The sequence below is a fragment of the Arachis ipaensis genome, chromosome B10 (assembly GCF_000816755.2).
Source record: "Arachis ipaensis cultivar K30076 chromosome B10, Araip1.1, whole genome shotgun sequence".
In the NCBI taxonomy this organism is placed as follows: domain Eukaryota; kingdom Viridiplantae; phylum Streptophyta; class Magnoliopsida; order Fabales; family Fabaceae; genus Arachis; species Arachis ipaensis.
In genome coordinates, this window is record NC_029794.2 from 115,755,197 (window position 1) to 115,773,396 (window position 18,200).

The 18,200-nt window shown below is 36.1% G+C and overlaps 2 protein-coding genes across 2 annotated transcripts; both read right to left on the reverse strand.

Moving 5' to 3' along the window:
- LOC107622830 lies at nt 440–4,462 on the reverse strand. Its single transcript, XM_016324873.2, has 4 exons — nt 3,857–4,462; nt 3,276–3,398; nt 3,088–3,158; nt 440–935 (listed from the first exon to the last, which is right to left on the reverse strand). Exons 1-4 carry the CDS (start codon nt 4,043–4,045, stop codon nt 686–688), a joined length of 633 nt encoding a protein of 210 aa, XP_016180359.1. The 5' UTR covers nt 4,046–4,462; the 3' UTR covers nt 440–685.
- Nucleotides 10,115–13,375, reverse strand: LOC107622829 (probable glycosyltransferase At5g03795). The gene is made up of 4 exons (XM_016324872.2): nt 12,274–13,375; nt 12,051–12,181; nt 11,418–11,766; nt 10,115–10,948 (listed from the first exon to the last, which is right to left on the reverse strand). Exons 1-4 carry the CDS (start codon nt 12,865–12,867, stop codon nt 10,283–10,285), a joined length of 1,740 nt encoding a protein of 579 aa, XP_016180358.1. The 5' UTR covers nt 12,868–13,375; the 3' UTR covers nt 10,115–10,282.

Consider the following 18,200-nt stretch of genomic DNA (forward strand, 5'->3'; position numbering starts at 1 on the left):
AGCCCTTAATAAAAATAAATTTATTAATGTGGTTGTGGATGTTTGATTATTGTCATATTACAACTATATTTAAACTCCAATTATTTTTTTTTCTTATATTTGCACATTTTCTTAATGAATGATTGTACTTAATATTCCTCCCCCATATGACTTCTGCTAGAATTTTTTATAGTGGACTTCTATTGATTATTGTTTTTTGTTTTTATGAAAACGGCTTGAATGTTTAAAGCGTGATATTTCTGTAATTCCATGAAGTTGTGGAGTAGCGTTTCTCAATTTAAAGGAGAGTTGAAATCAATACAAACCCAAAAGTTCCAAGATATCTTTCTGTTTCTGAAGATCAATTTTCTTACTATAATTCTGTTAAAAATGTAGGAACTGGAAAATTCTCTTAATGCAAATGAGGAAGCTCAAGAAGGCAATCATGGACATGGGAGAATGAAAGTAAAGGCACCAGAAAATATCAAATTCTAGATGACAATAGATTCTTCAAGACACATAAGTTGCATTGTCGAATTGTCTATTACCATTGTCCATTATTGTCTCAGTAAAGTTTGAAACATAAAGAATGTCTTTAATCTAACAATTGTTAAAATTTCTACCTTACAACTTTTCTTCCTTTTTTATTCTTTTCCTCTTTTGCTTTGTTCACAAGTTAAATAAAACATTAGGAGGCTTTTCCTTCTTACCCCTTTCTTCTTTTATGGCTTAAAACGAAATCATCATCGTCGTCGCTCTCATCGATGATTCTTTTCTTGGCTTTTATGTCACCATTCCTTGACGGTGGCTGTCGCGGCTTCTGTGAAGTTTCGGTTCTAGATGGTGGCTTTGACGGCTTAACGGGAGTTCCTGTCCGTTGCTCCTTTTGCTTCCTCTGCTTCTTGTCAAACGCTTTCTTAGCTCTGTCAGGTGATAGCAGCCCATGCTCCATTAACCTGCATATTGAGGTATTCATGCCTTGCCTTGTGAATTCTTTGCAAGTCTTAATCCAACACAGAAATGAAGAAAACCACAGTTCTAGAACACTTGAGAACTTGATAGAAAACAATACTCAGGAGTTATACAAAACATATATTGAATTGCCTTGAGATTTTTGATAATATTACACTTAGTACCCTTGTATTTTAATTTGTCAATATAACACTAACTATTCTTGTAAAAATCCCAAGAGGGGTTGGTGTAATTTAACCACTTTGAAAAACAAATGATCATATATCATTTATACCTATCAATACAAAGAAGCATTGAGATCAATGTTTCCCTATTACGGAAGACTGAGTCAGTATCTTATTTTTTGTAAAGTGGGATTAATGACATGGCTATATCTAAAATACAAGGATTCCTTTTCAATCGAAGGCATCGACGCGAAGTTGCATCATATGCATTTTCGAAAGATTATAACAACAGCAAACACTTGTTATGTATACTCATTCAATGAACTCATCTAAACACAAAAATGAAAGTTACCATGAATAACTAATGGAATCAACTGCAGATATTGACATTCACGAGAAAGGAGTATGGTATTCAGTATTCATAGACAGCCTATGACTGATAGTTTCATAATAGCATTGATTAGCTCAGCAAGCAAGTAAATTTCATAAGAAGTAGCATTCGAGATCTCTCGGATGTTTGTAAGAGTAATGTTGTTTAGCACTTTCCTTTTCATAGCTTTTGAAAATCCTATAAGAATGCTGCTAGTAGAAATGAATGCAAACAGCACTTTAATCAATCGATGAAAAAGTTTTCACCTATCAGAATATAAACAACACAAAAGGTTTAAAGACTCATTCAAATTTTCGCACAAGTCCTGTGCAAAAAACTTTGTACATCAATCCTTGCTGCTTCTTGTGGCAATTAGCAATTTATGTTCAACAATGGTTGAGTTGTCGCCATGTGACATCAAGGTTACGGGTTCAAGACGTAGAATCAGCCATGGATAAAATTATCAGGTTAGGCTGCCTACATTACACCCTTTGGGTGCGACCCTTCTCCGAATCCTGCGTTACCACAGCATGCTTAGGCACCGAGCCTTTTTTGTTCTGAACTATACTTGTTATAACTTCTCTGTAGACTATAATATGTTCGTACAGCGGTACACTAAATGAAGAATGTTTATGCCAGACAGGATTTCGTTTACTAATGCCAACCTTAGCAGTTAAAGATGAAAATGTAACTTAAGGTTGACCAATCCAATTAAATTAATTTTTCCTAGGGTATTAATATAGCCAATAAATCTTGTAATTGAGAAAAGATTAAAGCAAAATGGACTACTTATTGGCCAAAGCAAAAGGGATTCCATTAACAAAGGAAAGATCCTTCCAACATCTTTCAATCTATGAAAACAACTACATCATCATACACAAGTCACCAATGTTAGACATGAATGGGAGAGGAATGAGGAATTCACTTGTACAGACGGGGACCATAGCAAAGCTAGTTACTTTAAGGTATGCATTTTGAGTTTAAGTGATGTGCACTTAAACTGCAATCTAATAGCAATGCAAGAATATGCCATGCTATGTTTTAAATTTAAATTCATGTGACTACACATAATGACATCGCAGTTTCTTACATTCTTATTTGATAACAATTTAGTGCATAGAAATTAAACTCTTAAGCTTTCGATAAAACAGCAAAGGCAGTTACACGTTTCATTTACAAAACAGCACAATTATGGTGGTCATCCTAACATAAGGTTATACTGTTTGAGTATTGGCTTAGGCAAATATCTAAACATAGAGCAGATTATATTATGCTAAACATGCGCTAATATATAATATCGTCCTATAAACCAATTAGAATATTCTAACAGATGTGTCTGGGGAATCCAAGCAGCACAGGCTCATAATACTTCAAAGCATCATATTATCAACAGAATTAAATGAAGATGACTTCAACACAAAGATTGAAAAAGTTATTCTATGGTCATGGAGCACTAAATGGATTGTGCCCTGCAGCTATACGCAGTAATAAAGTGACCTTTCAAATACAAGTGTGAATTCTACACTAACAGATGCTAAGCTGTTATTTAATCAATACACAGGCGCAATCAACCTTGGAGCTCATGACTGAAATTAAACTCACCAAAATTCTGCCATTTCACTTGTTGGAATCTGTTTTGACAATGACTCATAGAAAATCCTCAAGGGCTCTTTCTGTTGACACAAGGCACAAAAAGAACATCAAGGACAAGGCAACATTGATTATCACAATACCGCATCTATAAATTGGCTTTTAAATTCCAGGAATCAACTATGGGTTAAGATCAGAACCTGTTCGGGAGGATCATGTTTTTGGCCAGGAAGATTATAGACTTTCTTTACTCTGGTAGTTGTCGTCTTTGTTTTCGTTACTGTTTTGGACGACGACGACGATGGTGTTGATTTTGATTTAACCTTCAAATGTCATTCAAAGTAAAATAAAATCAATACCATCACAATTGAAATCAACACATAGAATTTGATATATAGAAAGGCCATGCTTTATGATTCTATAATTTCCATCATCACAAAATAATCTATTGTAATCAACCACAGTCTACAGCTCAACACTCATGTAAACCGTTAACACAAATTAACAGGAACAATCCATGAACTATGAACTAACTCCCTCCCTCAAGGAGCATCAGCAACATGAAAAATCAAGACTCAATCAATCTAATCTGTTGATTTCCACAAGGTGGCAAAATCCAGCAAATGAAATTTCCAGAACCCCCACAAATAGAAGCAACCCAAATAACAATTGAATCCAACAACACCACCCATATGCCTCCAAAGCCAAAATTGCGCTAAGAATAGCCTCAACATCAATAAAAAGTTGCAATTTTTAATCAAATTTTCCGAAGAATGATTACCTCAGATTTTGTGACAGTGGTTACAGATTTCATCTTGGAATCAGGTGGGCTTCTGATAGAGCCATCGATCTTCTTCTTGAGAGCTAAAGAATCAGTAGCCTTTGGCCTGGAAGGTCCATCTTGTGAAATTCCCTTGAGCTTCACCGTAGCACTTTTGTTCTCTGTAGCCATAAAAACACACACACACATACACACACCCTTATTCCCCAACTATCAACTATAAACCCTATTATTGATTAGATCCGATTTGATTGACTTTGAATGAACGAAGCCAAATTACAATTTCAAGTGTCTCATTCAGCAGAAACATCAAACACAGCATCAATTTTGGATTTCTCTCCAATTGTTTCCGCTTCTCATTATTCTTATCCTTCGTGTTTGTGGAGAGAGATACCGAAAGAGGAAAAGACGGTAACTTTGGAGAGTAAAGGAGTAAAAGGTAATGAATTTGGTTTGGGAAGTAGTTGAGGAAGGAGAGAAGAGCGATGATTTTAAGGTGGGGACATGAATTTCATTTTCTTGGGATTTGGAAGGTTGTTGGTATCGTTGGTTCTTTCGGTCATCAAACTCTGTTGTTTCACTGAATTTCACGGTTAGGGTGGTCGGAACACGTGTTTCTTACAGTTCACATGCTTACGCTGCTTTTATTTTAATTTTTTACTCGTAAGAGTAATGACTATTCACTAATGAGTATTCCCCTAAATATTCTCCTGTTTCCAAAAATGGAAAGGTGTCTATATATAAATATAAAGTTGGTCTACAATTTTTTTAAAGAAAATTTTAATAAATAAATTATTATTTAAAATATTAAAATACAGTAAATTAATCTTTTATTTTATTTGACTAAGTTATTCAAATCAAACTCTCAATTTTCATTCTCTTTCTTTCTTTTCAATAGACTTGACGGTCTGATTTGTATAATAACAATTTAAAAAAAATTAACTCCATATCGCCGAAAATATACCAACCATTTCAATAATATAATGTTACACACCAATTCTCTTCCTCTGAACAAAATTTAGCCACCATTTTGAACGTATACTGTGTACTAAGAATACATATGGGGCCGAGTAAAATCAGATGTGATTTGACTGAGACTTGAACTTAAATAATAATCGAATTTATTTTTGAGATTTTTATCCAATTCTAAATTTAGTAATATCACATTATTTTCGAATCACATTAAAATTGGTTATAGATCCGATAAAATTCGAATCTTGATAAATTTTATGTCAAAAAATTATAATAACATTTATTTATAAGAAGAAAAAAATTGTTATTAAAAAGTTGATATCTATATTTAAACTTAAATTTGTCTATAAATTTTAATTTTATAATTTTTGATCTATTTCTAATTCAATAAGTTTGATTAAAAACGAAACAGAAAGATTGGAATTAAGTTAAAAGACATATACTTTTTTATGGTGTATCACAACATTACCAAAATTTGGATCTCACATCTTTTGAACTTCTAAATTTTTTAAAACAATTATTTCATAATATTGCAACATTGACATAATAATAATTAAGTCAATTACACATCATAATACATATTTAAAGTTTCATGAGAACAAAATGTATATTTTTTTATGCAGGTTCAACGGACTGAGTCTGGATGACCCAAACCCGATTTAATAAATTAGTCGAGCTATTTATTAAATCTCGAGTCTAACTAAATCACAGCTAAGTCGGACCAAAATAATTTTAAAGTAAAATTTAAAAAGGAACAGGACTGAGTCATGAGCACCCCTGTTGGGTACCAAAAGGAAACATAAAAAAAAAGGAAGCATTGTGTCACAGTAAATTTTAGAAGGTTAAATTTAACGGTGTTTGTATAATTTTCTGAAGTGTTTAAAAATATTTTAGACAGTTTCAAAACGTTCTAAAATGTCCTAGAAGATCCCAGAATACCCTAGAAGGTTCTAGAAGACTTTGAAAGGTCATAGAATAATCTAGAAGAGTGTGGATGTATATAAAAGTATGAAGAGTAGTATGGAATAATCTAAAAATATTTAGAAAGTTGTAATAAGATAGATATTTGTAATGAAGGTTCTGGATGATTAATTTAGACAGTTGATTAGATGTAATCCTAACCATCCATTAAGGAGGTGGATGGCTATAAATAGGACGAGAGAGTTAGAGTTTGAGTGTGAGAATCATTTGTAACAAACGCTTGAGTAATAAAGTGTTCTTTCCACCAAAACTTCATTTCTCTTGTGTTCTTAGCTTTCTTGCTAAATACTAAGGGTTACGCTGACTTGGTCTTAATTCAAGAGGTTGAGTAAGTTCGAGTGCCGATACGGTAGTGTTAGAGTGTGTCCAAAGCCGTGACAAATTTGCCATCAGAGCAAGGTTCGAGAGGGAGCACAAATAGTTTGTGGGTATGACTTCTGGTATAACCATGGAGTATGTTGAGTCTCAAAAGGGAAGGGATGCTATTCCTTCTCAATGGGGAGGCAAAAAGGCCCGTTTTTCAAGTGAGCCTAGAGGTAAGCTTTTTAGAAGAGAGTTTTATGTTGGAGAATGTTCTATCCTTTATGGATGAGCGCTTCCAAAGGATAGAACATGACAAGGAGACCCTCGAGACTCACGTATTAGGAGAACTAGATGCTTTCAAAGAAAGTATGCTCCAAATCAAAGAGAAGCTTGAGAATTCCTTGAAGTTATTTGAGGAAGTTCGAGTTTGGTTCGATGAGGCAAAATATCGACTAACCATTATAAGGGAGACGACAAAGATTGATCTCCCAAAGCCAAAGGAGTTCAAGGGTGTGAGGGACGCTCGAGAGGTGGAGAACTTCCTATAGTAAATAGAGATGTACTTTGAAGGCCAAGAGTTGGTCGAAGAAGCAACAAAGGTATGCACTTTAGCTCTCTACCTTTTTGAGAATGCTACTTTGTGGTGGAAGAGAAAGTGCGTAGATATGAAAAATGGTACTTGCAAGATAGCCACATGGAAAGATTTCAAAAGAGAGTTAAAAAGATAATTCTTTCATGATAATATGGTCTATGAAGCAAGGAAGAAGTTGAGGGAGTTAAAGTGCAAGAGTACGATTAACGACTACATAAGGACGGAATTCACTACTCTTACGCTTCAAATCCCCAACTCCAACCTTGGACAAAGCAAGAACTACAAAGAAGGATGTTAAGGATATCGATGAGGTCATCGTGGTAGCCGAATCACTCATTGAGTATCATAGAGGAGACTCTAAATCTAAGTCTTCCTCCAAACCTAGTTCTACTAAAGGTGGGGGAGACAAGGGGAAGAGTTTCTCAACCAAGTAGGAAGGAAAATACTCTTCAAAGAAAGAGTACGAGGAAAAAAAGAAAGTTTTCGTGCCCAAAGGAGGATGCTTTATGTGCAAGGGACCACACCAAATAAAGGACTGTCCTAAGTTAGGGACTCTGACATCTATCGCCGAAGAATGAGAGGCTCAATCTCAAGTAACTAAGTGTGTTGGATCTATCCAACTCATGAATGCCGTGAAGGACAAAGAGGCAAGCATTGCAGAAATGAAAGGCTTAATGTATGTCAAAGCCTTTATCAATAAAAAATTCGCCATGGCTATAATCGACACTGGTGCTACAACAACTTCATCATGCCTAATAAAGCAAAGAGATTTGGGTTGAAGATCATCGAAAAGAATGGCTCGTTCAAACCCGTGGATACCAAGGGTGAACCCCCTTAAGGGAGTGGCAAAAGAGGTTGAGATGACTCTTAATTCTTGAAAGGGCCTTGTGGATTTCTCAGTAGCACCCATGAATGATTTCAAAATAGTCATCGGACTCGATTTACAAAAGAAGACAAATATAATACCTATGCTATACTATGACATAGTATGCGTCATGGAAAAAGGGTCTCCATGCATGGTCCCTACAGTCTCTAAAGGTAGAGGACAATCGATGCTTTTTGCTATGCAACTCAAGAAAGGGTTTAAGAAGGAGGAAATGATGTCTTTTGCTCTACTACAAGTGGAGTCAACATTCGAAGGAGAAGCTATTTTTCCTAAAATCAAGAAAGTCCTTGAAGGAAATAAGGATGTGATGCCTCTCGAGTTGTCGAAACAACTACCACCTAGGATGAAGGTGGACCACAAGATTGAATTGGAGGTAGGAGCGAAACCACTTGTCTCAGCACCATACAGGATGACAGTTATTTCCATGTCGAAGGAGATATTTTGCATACCATCAAGGAAAGGTTGCATCATGATCCCTTAGCCAAGAAATTGGTGGAATTGGCTAGAGAAGGTAAGACTAAACGATTTTGACTAGAAGACGACCTTCTCTACACCAAAGGGAGAAGACTATACGTTCCTAAGTGAAAAAATATAAGGAGAAAGCTAGTGAAGGAATGCCACGACACCAAATGGGCTGGTCATCAAGGCCAACGAATGACCTTGGCACTTATTGAATCTTCCTATTATTGGTCTCAAATGAGGGATGAAGTAGAGAGTTATGTAAAGACTTGTTTTGTGTGCCAACAAGATAAGATTGAAAACACGACATCAAATGGATTGTTAGAACCTCTGCCGCCGCCAGAGCGATTGTGAAAAAGTGTGTCTTTAGATTTCATCTCTGCCTTACCAAAGTCTGAGGGGTTTGGATCTATTGTTGTGGTAGTGGATCGATTTTCGAAGTATGCTACCTTTAGTGATCGAGATCCATGCTTCACAGGACGACTATGGACAAAGCTGTTCAAATTCCTTGGGTCGGAGCTTCATTTCTCAACAAGCTTCCATCCTCAAACCGACGGACAGACTGAGAGAGTGAATGCCTTACTCGAGCGTTACTTGGGACATTTTGTAAGCGCTAATCAGAAGGATTGGATAAAACTCCTAGACATTGTTCAGTTTTCATATAATCTGCAAAAGAGCGAGTCCACAAGAAAGAGTCCATTCGAGATTGTGACCGGATAACAGCCACTTACACCACACTCTCTTTCTTCCTCTTACTCAGGGAAGAGCTCTGAAACTTATCATATGATTAAATCATGGGAAGAACAAGCAGATATCTCTCGTTCTTACCTCGACAAAGCTGCAAAGAGGATGAAGAAATGGGCAGATAAGAAGAGGAGACATGCAAGCTATCAAGTGGGAGATAAGGTAATGATTAAACTTCTTCCACAACAATTCAAAGCCTTTCGCAAGGTTCATAAGGGTTTAATCCGCAAATACGAAGGGCCATTTGAGATCATTGGACGTGTTGGGAAGATTGCTTATAAAGTACAACTCCCTCCCTCTATGAAGATCCACCAAGTCTTCCATGTGAGTATGCTTAAACGATATCATGAAGACCAAGATGATCCGAGTAGAGGTGACTCAAGTCGTGCTCTGCCTGTGGTGATTAGGTCCTTTGATAAAGAAATCGAAGAGATCTTAGCTAATCACGTCGTGCGACGAAGAGGAGTACCACCAAGTATCCAATACTTGATCAAGTGGAAAGGACTCCCGATAATCGAAACTAGCTGGGAAGCTCGTGAAGATCTGTGGTAATTCCAAGAATACCTAGAGTGCTATCATGAACAGAACACGACGAAGACGTCTGCACATTAGGTGGGGGAGAATGTCACAGTAAATTTTAGAATGTTAGATTTAACGGTGTTTGTATAATTTTCTGGAGTGTTTAAAAATGCTCTAGATGATTCCGGAACGTTCTAGAATATCCTAGAAGGTCCCGAAATACCCTAGAAGATTCTAGAAGACTCTAGAAAGCCATAGAGTAATCTAAAAGAGTGTGGATGTATATAGAAGTATGAAGAGTAGTATGGAATAATCTAGAAGTATTTAGAAAGTTGTGGTAGGATAGATATTTGTAATGAAGGTTCTGGATTATTAATCTGGACCGTTAATTAGATTTAAGTCTAACCATCCATTAAGGAGGTAGATGGCTATAAATAGGAGAAGAGAGTTAGAGTTTGAGTGTAAAAGTCATTTGTAACAAACACTTGAATAATAAAGTGTTCTTTTCACCAAAGCTTCCTTTCTCTTGTGTTCTTTTGTGTTCTTAACTTTCTTGCTAAATACTAAAGGTTAGGCTGACTTTGTATTAATTCAAGAGGTTGAGTAAGTTCGAGTGTCAGGGTAGCGTTGGAGTGTGTCCAAGGCCATGACAGTTGACTTAAGATATTACTTTCTAAAGGATAATAATATTTAAAAATATTTAAATTTTCAATAATAATGAAAAACAATACTGATACATAAATATAAAAAATCAACTACATCGAGAGATATATATTTGGTGTTGTTGAAAATATTTGATTNATTGTGAAACAAATATCATCATCGATACACCACACCTGTCTTTCCTTTTTCTGCTATAACAGAATCAGCACTTTCACACTTTGATCAAATTCCAAATAAAAGAAGATAAACAAGTGATCAAATTTCAACAAAGTATGAGCTCTCTACAAAAAAATATACTTGCTATAATTTAAGAGTGGCTTATTCGGAAAAGTCTATTGTACCAAATGGAATGAAGCAACATATGAAACAAATCATATTTTACAGGCTTATAATGCCACACAAAATGTTTTTGCACCTTCTTCACCCTCTTATGCATCTCCAAGTACTTCTCTTCAGATATTGAAAGCAGAATGCTCCTCAAATTCGGAATATCTTTCTCCGCGACGAACACGGCGAAAGATTCCCAGTTCAAGACCTCAAAGAGAGGTGGTATGAAGTTATCAGATATGATCACCGGAACACATTCATGGAAGATCGCCTCCACGACACGGGGGCTGTTAACTTCATGCCCTCTAGCACAAATGCAGAACTTGCTACTCTTCATTAGCTCAATGTAGTTTGCATTGCCCTTCACATGTGGCAATGGACCTGATATTTTCATGTCAGGTTCTTTGTTCTCCCAGTGATTAAGCAGAGTTGGCCGAACATAGCCGTGTAATCCGCCGGCGAAGAATGCAAGGATAGGCCTCTCGGAAGGGGGGTTTCCCCCTATGTTTTTGGCAGGGTTGTTGGGTGATCTTATGTATGTTTCTGGAAGAGAAACATCCTTGCCTATTTTGAATCCTACTTCGATGTCCGCGTTGCAGAGGGCTCTGATGCAATTTAGAATTCGCCCTCTTGTCTCTGCAGGAGCCTGGTGATGAGAAATGGTGCTTGTTAAAACTACCCTTCCCACTCAATTTACTGGTCAAACTGCTTCAACAGAAATTCATGATTCAATCATACATGGGCTAGTAGACATGGCATCATGCATGAAATACTACAATCCATAACTAACAAGATAGAATTTGGGGAGAAATTTACTAATGCTACTTATCAAAAGTTATCAATGATGCAAATTACAATATGTTTATTTAAGGTCTTCCTCTGTGCTTTCTTTTCAATCCTGCTCTAAGATCGGAGCGATTAGCAACCATCCCTTATTCCACGGATGACCCCTATAGTTGCTGTGGTTATCATATTTAATGAGAATTTGCATGAACATGAGCAAGACAATGATGCAAATTGCAATGTAAGAGAGAACACAAGCAGACACTACATTGATTATCTTGAATACAAGAACAAAATTTGGAAATATTGTAGATGTGTGGAAAGAGGCATACCCAATCATGGCAAGCAACGACAAAGTGATCTGCTCCATCAGTTCTACTCCAAAATGGATACTTTCCTGCAATCATGTCCACATACTTTGCCATGTATTGGATTAAGTTCGAACGATTGTGTGAGTTTCGAACATAGATAGTCAACTGCAACAATCTTGAACTGAAAGGTATGTAGAACAGGTGAGCCGATTCGGGATCTTGAGTGACAAAGTGTTTGTTTTCCTCCATTAGTTTCATGAACCATCCTTCAGATGCATATATTCCATCCAGTAAGGGCTCATGAAAGATCGGTCTGTCTCCATCTTTGTAGATGTAAACTTTGAGCATCTTCTCCATTAGTTCATAACTCCTACACAGTCATGATTATTTGAATGATATCAGTTAAACCAAGACAGAAAAAGATATATGATGGTACTAGAATGGTGATCCGGACAATAAAATAATTCGATGTTACTGACTTTACTAAGATCATTTGCATATAATGAGGTGAGCGGATTCATAAGCCAAAGATAAAAACTAACATAATAACAAAATGAATCTATTATCAACTTAAATCAATCTAAGATGTAATAAGATATTAATAGTTCAACCAGAATTAGGCCATTTAATCACATTGACAATTATTCATCATACCTTTTGAACATGGAGACATTCCTGTAGAGAGGTAGGTAAAGTCTCGAATCATTCGTGATGATAGGTGCATTTTCGATCTCAAATCTTGCATGAAATATTTCCTGATCAACAGCTGAAGACCTTGTTGGTTTCTAAAAACATTCAAAATCGAGACGAATAAGAAATCTACTGGTGAAGTTCAATCTACAATACTGATTTTTCAACCCATCATTCAGTTACATACCACTAATTGGGATGAATCATGACTTTGCTGCAACAATAAGTTCATGTCGGATATCGAAACTACTTTAGAGGGCTTCCCTTTGGGATTCTTTTTAGTCACATACTTGCCATTACCAACCTTTGAATTATTACCCAGCAAAGAACCAGAACTCTCACCCTTTGTCGTGTCTTTTTTCGCCAAACTTGAATTGGACATGACAGACATCATTGGACTTGTTGAATCTGTTTCTGAATTTAGCGATGTTTGATTTGACAATGCCACCATACTCTGTGGTGCTGGTGCATGGTTAGAAGGTGCACTATTGATGGATGAACCATTGCCATTATTGTGAACTAGTGAACTTCTATCTTGATCTAATTGGGATGCAGGAGTTGAACCATTTGGGTGTGTATTATCAATATTACCCTCCAGTTTAGAATCAACCATAGATGCATCCATTGAGAAACTAGTAATCTTGCCAGCAAGGGAAGTAACAAATTCACTATATGGAAGTTCAGAAAACTGAACCACTAAAACTATAACTACTATCACTCCTAACAATGAAATTAACCTCTTGGTTTCAGCATGACACAGGAATTTGAATCCCAGATTCATCTTATAATTTGCAAAAATGTAAAAAAGGTACCAAGACTTAACTGGGAAGCTATGAACTGAAACTTCATTGAACACCCATCATCAAATGCTGCTCAAAGTTCAAATCTTTGGACTTCAATTAAAATCAATGGGCTAAAAAATTCCATGATCAAGTTCAGGTTTGTGGAAAAAGCATAGTTTTGAAGATTGCCACGTGTCATCCAAATGCAGCTATTAACGAGTTAACTTCCTCACCTCTTGAGATGTCAGAAGAAGAAATTGAAGCAAACCCATTGAGATTAACCACCGAAAGTTAGAACTTTGGATCTTGTGCTATGGCTTCGTAGTTGAGAAGGGAATACTAGAATGGATCAGTTTTGTTACCGACAAAAACATAGGAAACAGGGAATGTTTTTTGTATCTGGGAAATTAAAGAAAAAAAAAAAGAAAAGAAAAGATCTAAGATCTAATATGTAACCAGCACGCGAAGAATAAGTCAAACACTCTTAGGGTCCAAACTACTACATGTTAATGTGATAAGTAATAACCTTAGAATTTTAGTAATAATAAATTAATAATAGTGCATTCCAATTAAATGAACATCATGTTAAAGAAAAGAATTTGGATCCTCTAAATTTTGAATTTTCACTTTAGAAGGTAAAGTATGATTTTTCATCCTTAAATAATTTTTCTCTTATATTTTTTCTTAGTCCCACTTATGAAATAAATAGTAAAAGTTCACACTTTACTTTTTAAAGTAAAATTCAAACTTTAGAGAATCTAAATCTTAAAAAAAAAGTGATACAGTGTCAAAGGTCTATTATTTATTACTATTCGAGGAGTAAAAATAATTCATGAATGGAAATTTGAGCTGCTGAAAAGAGTTAGCTTCTTATTTGTATTTATGAGTAATTTCTGAATGAAAAAGTTTGGTAATTAAAAATTTTTAGTTATAATTAGTGTTCATACCCTGGCCCAATAAATAGGGCCCAAGATCTAAGCAAAGAAGCCCAACCCAAAGGGTTGGCCCTCCTCCAGTACCAGCCCTCATCCCAGAAGTCGGTACTAAACACGACCTGCTCCAAAGAAGTCGGATACGAGGGTTAGCTGGCAGATAACACTCATTCGAATGAGTAACTGCCCCTAGAAACTCTCTAACCACTTCAAGGAGCCATATCTTAACCTCCCTAAGATATGGGAACGGTTATCCGCCTAAAAAGGTGGCACTACTTCAGCGGTGGTTATTGGTTCACCACTATAAATACCCTGACTTCCCTCAGGTATCACTAAGTCCAATACATTCTAAACCTGCAGTGAGCTTATGGGATTAATCCATAGCCGCCTCGAGCAGCTAGAACAGGAGCGGAAACGACAAAAGGAAGCTGAAAAGAACCTAAAAGAGGAGATGGAGCGACGAAAAGAGTTAGAAAGAAAACTCTTAAAATTAGAATCCTTCCTCAAAAGTCGGGATTCCCACGACGATAAAGAACATTCTCCCTTAGGAGAGAAAGATCCGTTTAGCGAGGACATAATGAGGGCAAAAGTTCCGAGAAACTTTAGAAGTCCCGATATGGACCTCTACGACGGAATCACTGATCCAAAGCATCATCTGAGCAACTTTAAAAGTCGGATGTATCTGGCTGACGCTTCTGACGCTACGCGATACAAAGCTTTTCCGACAACCTTGTCAAAAGCAGCGATTATCAGTTTGAGTGGACTCCCGAATGCGAGGAGGCGTTCCAGGAGTTCAAAAAGTTTTTGACCCAGCCTCCTATCTTGACCCGACCTATAGCCGGAAAAGACCTCATCCTATACCTCTCCGTGGCAGACAGGGCTGTCTCAGCAGCCTTGATAAGAGAAGAGGAGGCCAGGCAACACCCAATCTACTTCATCAGTAAAGTTCTACAGGGCCCTGAGCTAAGGTACCACAAATTAGAAAAGTTCGCCTACTCCTTAGTAATAGCCTCTCGAAGGCTACGGCCTTACTTTCAGGCTCACACAATAAGAGTCCGCATGAATCAACCCATGCAGCAAATCCTCCAAAAAACGGATATTGCAGGAAGAATGGTACAATGGGCAATAGAGCTCTCCGAGTTCGACTTAAAGTATGAAACTCGGACGGCGATTAAAGCCCAGTGCCTCGCCGACTTCGTCGCCGAATATGCAGGGGATCAAGAGGACAAACCGACTACTTGGGAACTCTATGTGGATGGATCCTCCAATAAAACAGGAAGCGGCGCAGGCATAATATTGGTAGATGAAAGGGGAACCCTGATAGAAGTTTCCCTCAAGTTCGAATTCCCAGCTTCAAATAATCAGGCAGAATACGAAGCCTTGATCGCAGGATTAAAGCTGGCTGAAGAAGTCGGTGCTACGAAAGTGATGGTATACAGTGACTCCCAAGTGGTGACCTCTCAAATAAGTGGGGAGTACCAGGCAAAAGACCCAACTTTGAAAAGGTACTTGGAGAAAGCCTCGGAACTCTTGGGGCGCTTTGCAGAAACCGAGGTGAAGCACATAACTCGGGATCTAAACAGCAGAGCAGACGCAAATCAAAGGGTTTTTTCTGGAGAAGGGTTTTTAACGAGGCATCATAGTAGGGGCTAAGGGAAATAAATTATCAAAAGCCCTTAGTAGCAATAAGGTACCTCCTCAATTAATAAAGATCTTTTTCATTTTAAATATCTCTTTTAAATTCCCTTTTTATTTTTTTTCTACGAAACGCGCCGATTTAAGCTCGACAAAACGTGAAAATCCCATGAACCGACCTAGATGGTCGTCAGGATAAAACGACGAGGTACAAGTCGGCGTAAAGAGGCTATAGAAGTCGATCATGATAAACTCGGAAGCAATCCGACTCATAGGTCGGAAAACGAAGCCGAGTAAAGCTAAAATGAATCGCAAAAGTAGCCTAAGTCACGAAAAACTCAATAAAACAAAATTGAGTACTAGGAATAACAAAAAGAGATAAGGAAAAACTACGAAAGAATAGCAAGGCTGCCTTAAGAAAATTCAGAACCCTTATCCAAAAAAGGGTACTTATTTTTTAACTTACAATAACCCTTATAAAAAGGGGTATCATAAAGTGTTTTGTTTACGGCCCTAAAAGGCCAAAAAATTGTTCAAACACTACCAAAATAAATAAAGAGTTTAAAAAAGAGGGGCCCACAGGCCGGGCCCCAATAGCCAAAATCACTTCTAGCAAAATTTTTTATAATTTACTTCATTTATATAACTTAACAATAATTTTATTTTTTATCTTATTTTACTATCACTTTATTTATCATATTTTTATCAACTTTACTTATTAATGACATTAATTATAATAGGAGAATTATAATATACAAATCAATATGTATACAGAGATTCCTTTATTCTTTCTGCGTAAATGCCTGAGAAACACGTGGTTAAGGAATTAAGCTGTGGAAAAATAACGGGACAGGTTGGTTTTAGAGGGGCTCTTTATGGCTGGCTTGCAACTGGTGTAAGGGCGCCTCACATAACCTCTGTCCAAACGCAAGGATTGATTGGATTGGATTTCTTCTCCTAAAAAATGGGTTTTCTATAACATTTTATTGTTATTCTTTTCTCCTTGTATAGAGTTAAAAAAATACAAAAGAGAAACGGTTAAAAAAAATTGCCTATAGAATGAAACTGATACATTACAGTGTCTTTGTTTGATTTGATCAGAGTATTGAGGTGATTTTTGTTTCTTAATAACAAAAAATACACAATGAAAATAAAAAAAATAGAATACAATGAAATAAAATTTAATATATATAAAATAGAAAAATTAAAAATATACATGAATGATAAGAAAGAAAATAATTAATTAAAAATTTTAAAGTTATAAAAATTTATATTTAAATTGAATTTTATGAGTACAATTAAATAGCCAAGCATTGTTACTGCTATCTTATATTAGTCTAACAAAAATATGATAGTAGTTAGAGGAAGGGTTAATTACAATTGTGAACCCTATGCTTTAGGTGAAAAATGTTTTTGATTGCCAATTTTTTGTTGCATACAAAATCATACCTAACGTTGAACGTAGTTTTATAATCGTGTTTTGGACAATTATACCTTCACTCAAATATCATTATCTCCGTCGTCGTTGCCTTCAGTCGCGCCTCGCAGCACGTTGCACTCGCGACGGATTGCGCTGTAGCCTTGCTGCGAGTCGCCGTCTTCTCGCAAGTCGCAACGACATGTCTGGCCCGTTGAACTCAGGTTCATTGTCGTTGTCGGGGTGGTGGTGGTGGTTGTTGTGTTCCTCGCGTCCTTCGGCAATATCTCTTCTTTAGACAGTACATTCAAAACAAACCACAAGATAGTAGTGTAACCTTTCAAGAACGTCAGCTATGAACGAAAATTGGAAAAAATTGCATGGTTGTTTTCTTCCTTCTGACTTGTGTGTGAAATTTACAATAAATATTTTTAGAGGGATCAAAACCTTTAGCTCAATGGAAGGGCGGTCACAAGCAATTCATCTAAGTTTCGTTCATTGTTCTTGGTAATTAGGGTTACGAATTTTCGGTCTCTTGCAATTGAAGATGAATTTGGGGGTTATTGGTTATTGTAATTGGATATGAGTTTTGCTAATGGAAGAAGAAGAATTTTAGTTCTAAACTGTGTTGATGGTTTTGAATTTTGACGATGATGATTTTCTTGTTTCTTGTTAGGGACAATGGTTTAGGTGATGAATTGTTGTTTTGGTGTTGATCTATGTATAGCTGTTTATGTAGGTTAGATTTTTTTGTCTGATACATGAACAGATGGTGATGAGATGATAGTCGATGGGGCGATGCAGATGGTGATGGAATGGGGGGTGGGGTGGTGGGGGGTTTTGGTGAGAAAAAAGAGAGGGGCATTTTTGTCACCTAAAGTATTAATCTTTTGAAAAATGACAATTTTAAAACTACCTTGAACTTTAGAGACAATTCTGTATGTGAGAAAAGGTCAGGGATGAAAAATAATAAAAGTTGACATAAACATTATATAAAAAATTAATATCAAATATAATAAAATTTGGCGATGAAATATAATAAAAATTGATATTAAAATAATATCAAATATATTATATCCTCTTAAAAAATTAATATTATATAGATACTACTAATTTAGTTACTATAAACATAAACTATTAACTTATAAAAAAGTTGACATTGTTAAGTAACTCCTCTACTTTCGATACTATTTGCAATAATTTTTAATCTTTCTTTAGATGAACTTCTATTTTTTCAAATAATAAATTTTTTATGATTCTTTAAAGTTTTGATTAATTTTTTAAGGATTTAGGATTTAGAATTTTTTAATATCTTTAAAAAATTAATTTGTTTATTTTTAAGTTATAA

Coding starts and splice junctions, on each gene's coding strand:
- LOC107622830 (XM_016324873.2), bottom strand. CDS start 4,045: ATGTGTGTGTGTGTTTTTATGGCTACAGAGAACAAAAGTGCTACGGTG. Junction 3,159..3,275: donor AACATGATCCTCCCGAACAG/GTTCTGATCTTA, acceptor TTGTGTCAACAG/AAAGAGCCCTTGAGGATTTT. Junction 936..3,087: donor AGTGAAATGGCAGAATTTTG/GTGAGTTTAATT, acceptor CTCAATATGCAG/GTTAATGGAGCATGGGCTGC.
- LOC107622829 (XM_016324872.2), bottom strand. CDS start 12,867: ATGAATCTGGGATTCAAATTCCTGTGTCATGCTGAAACCAAGAGGTTA. Junction 11,767..12,050: donor AATGTCTCCATGTTCAAAAG/GTATGATGAATA, acceptor ATGACTGTGTAG/GAGTTATGAACTAATGGAGA. Junction 10,949..11,417: donor TCGTTGCTTGCCATGATTGG/GTATGCCTCTTT, acceptor TCTCATCACCAG/GCTCCTGCAGAGACAAGAGG.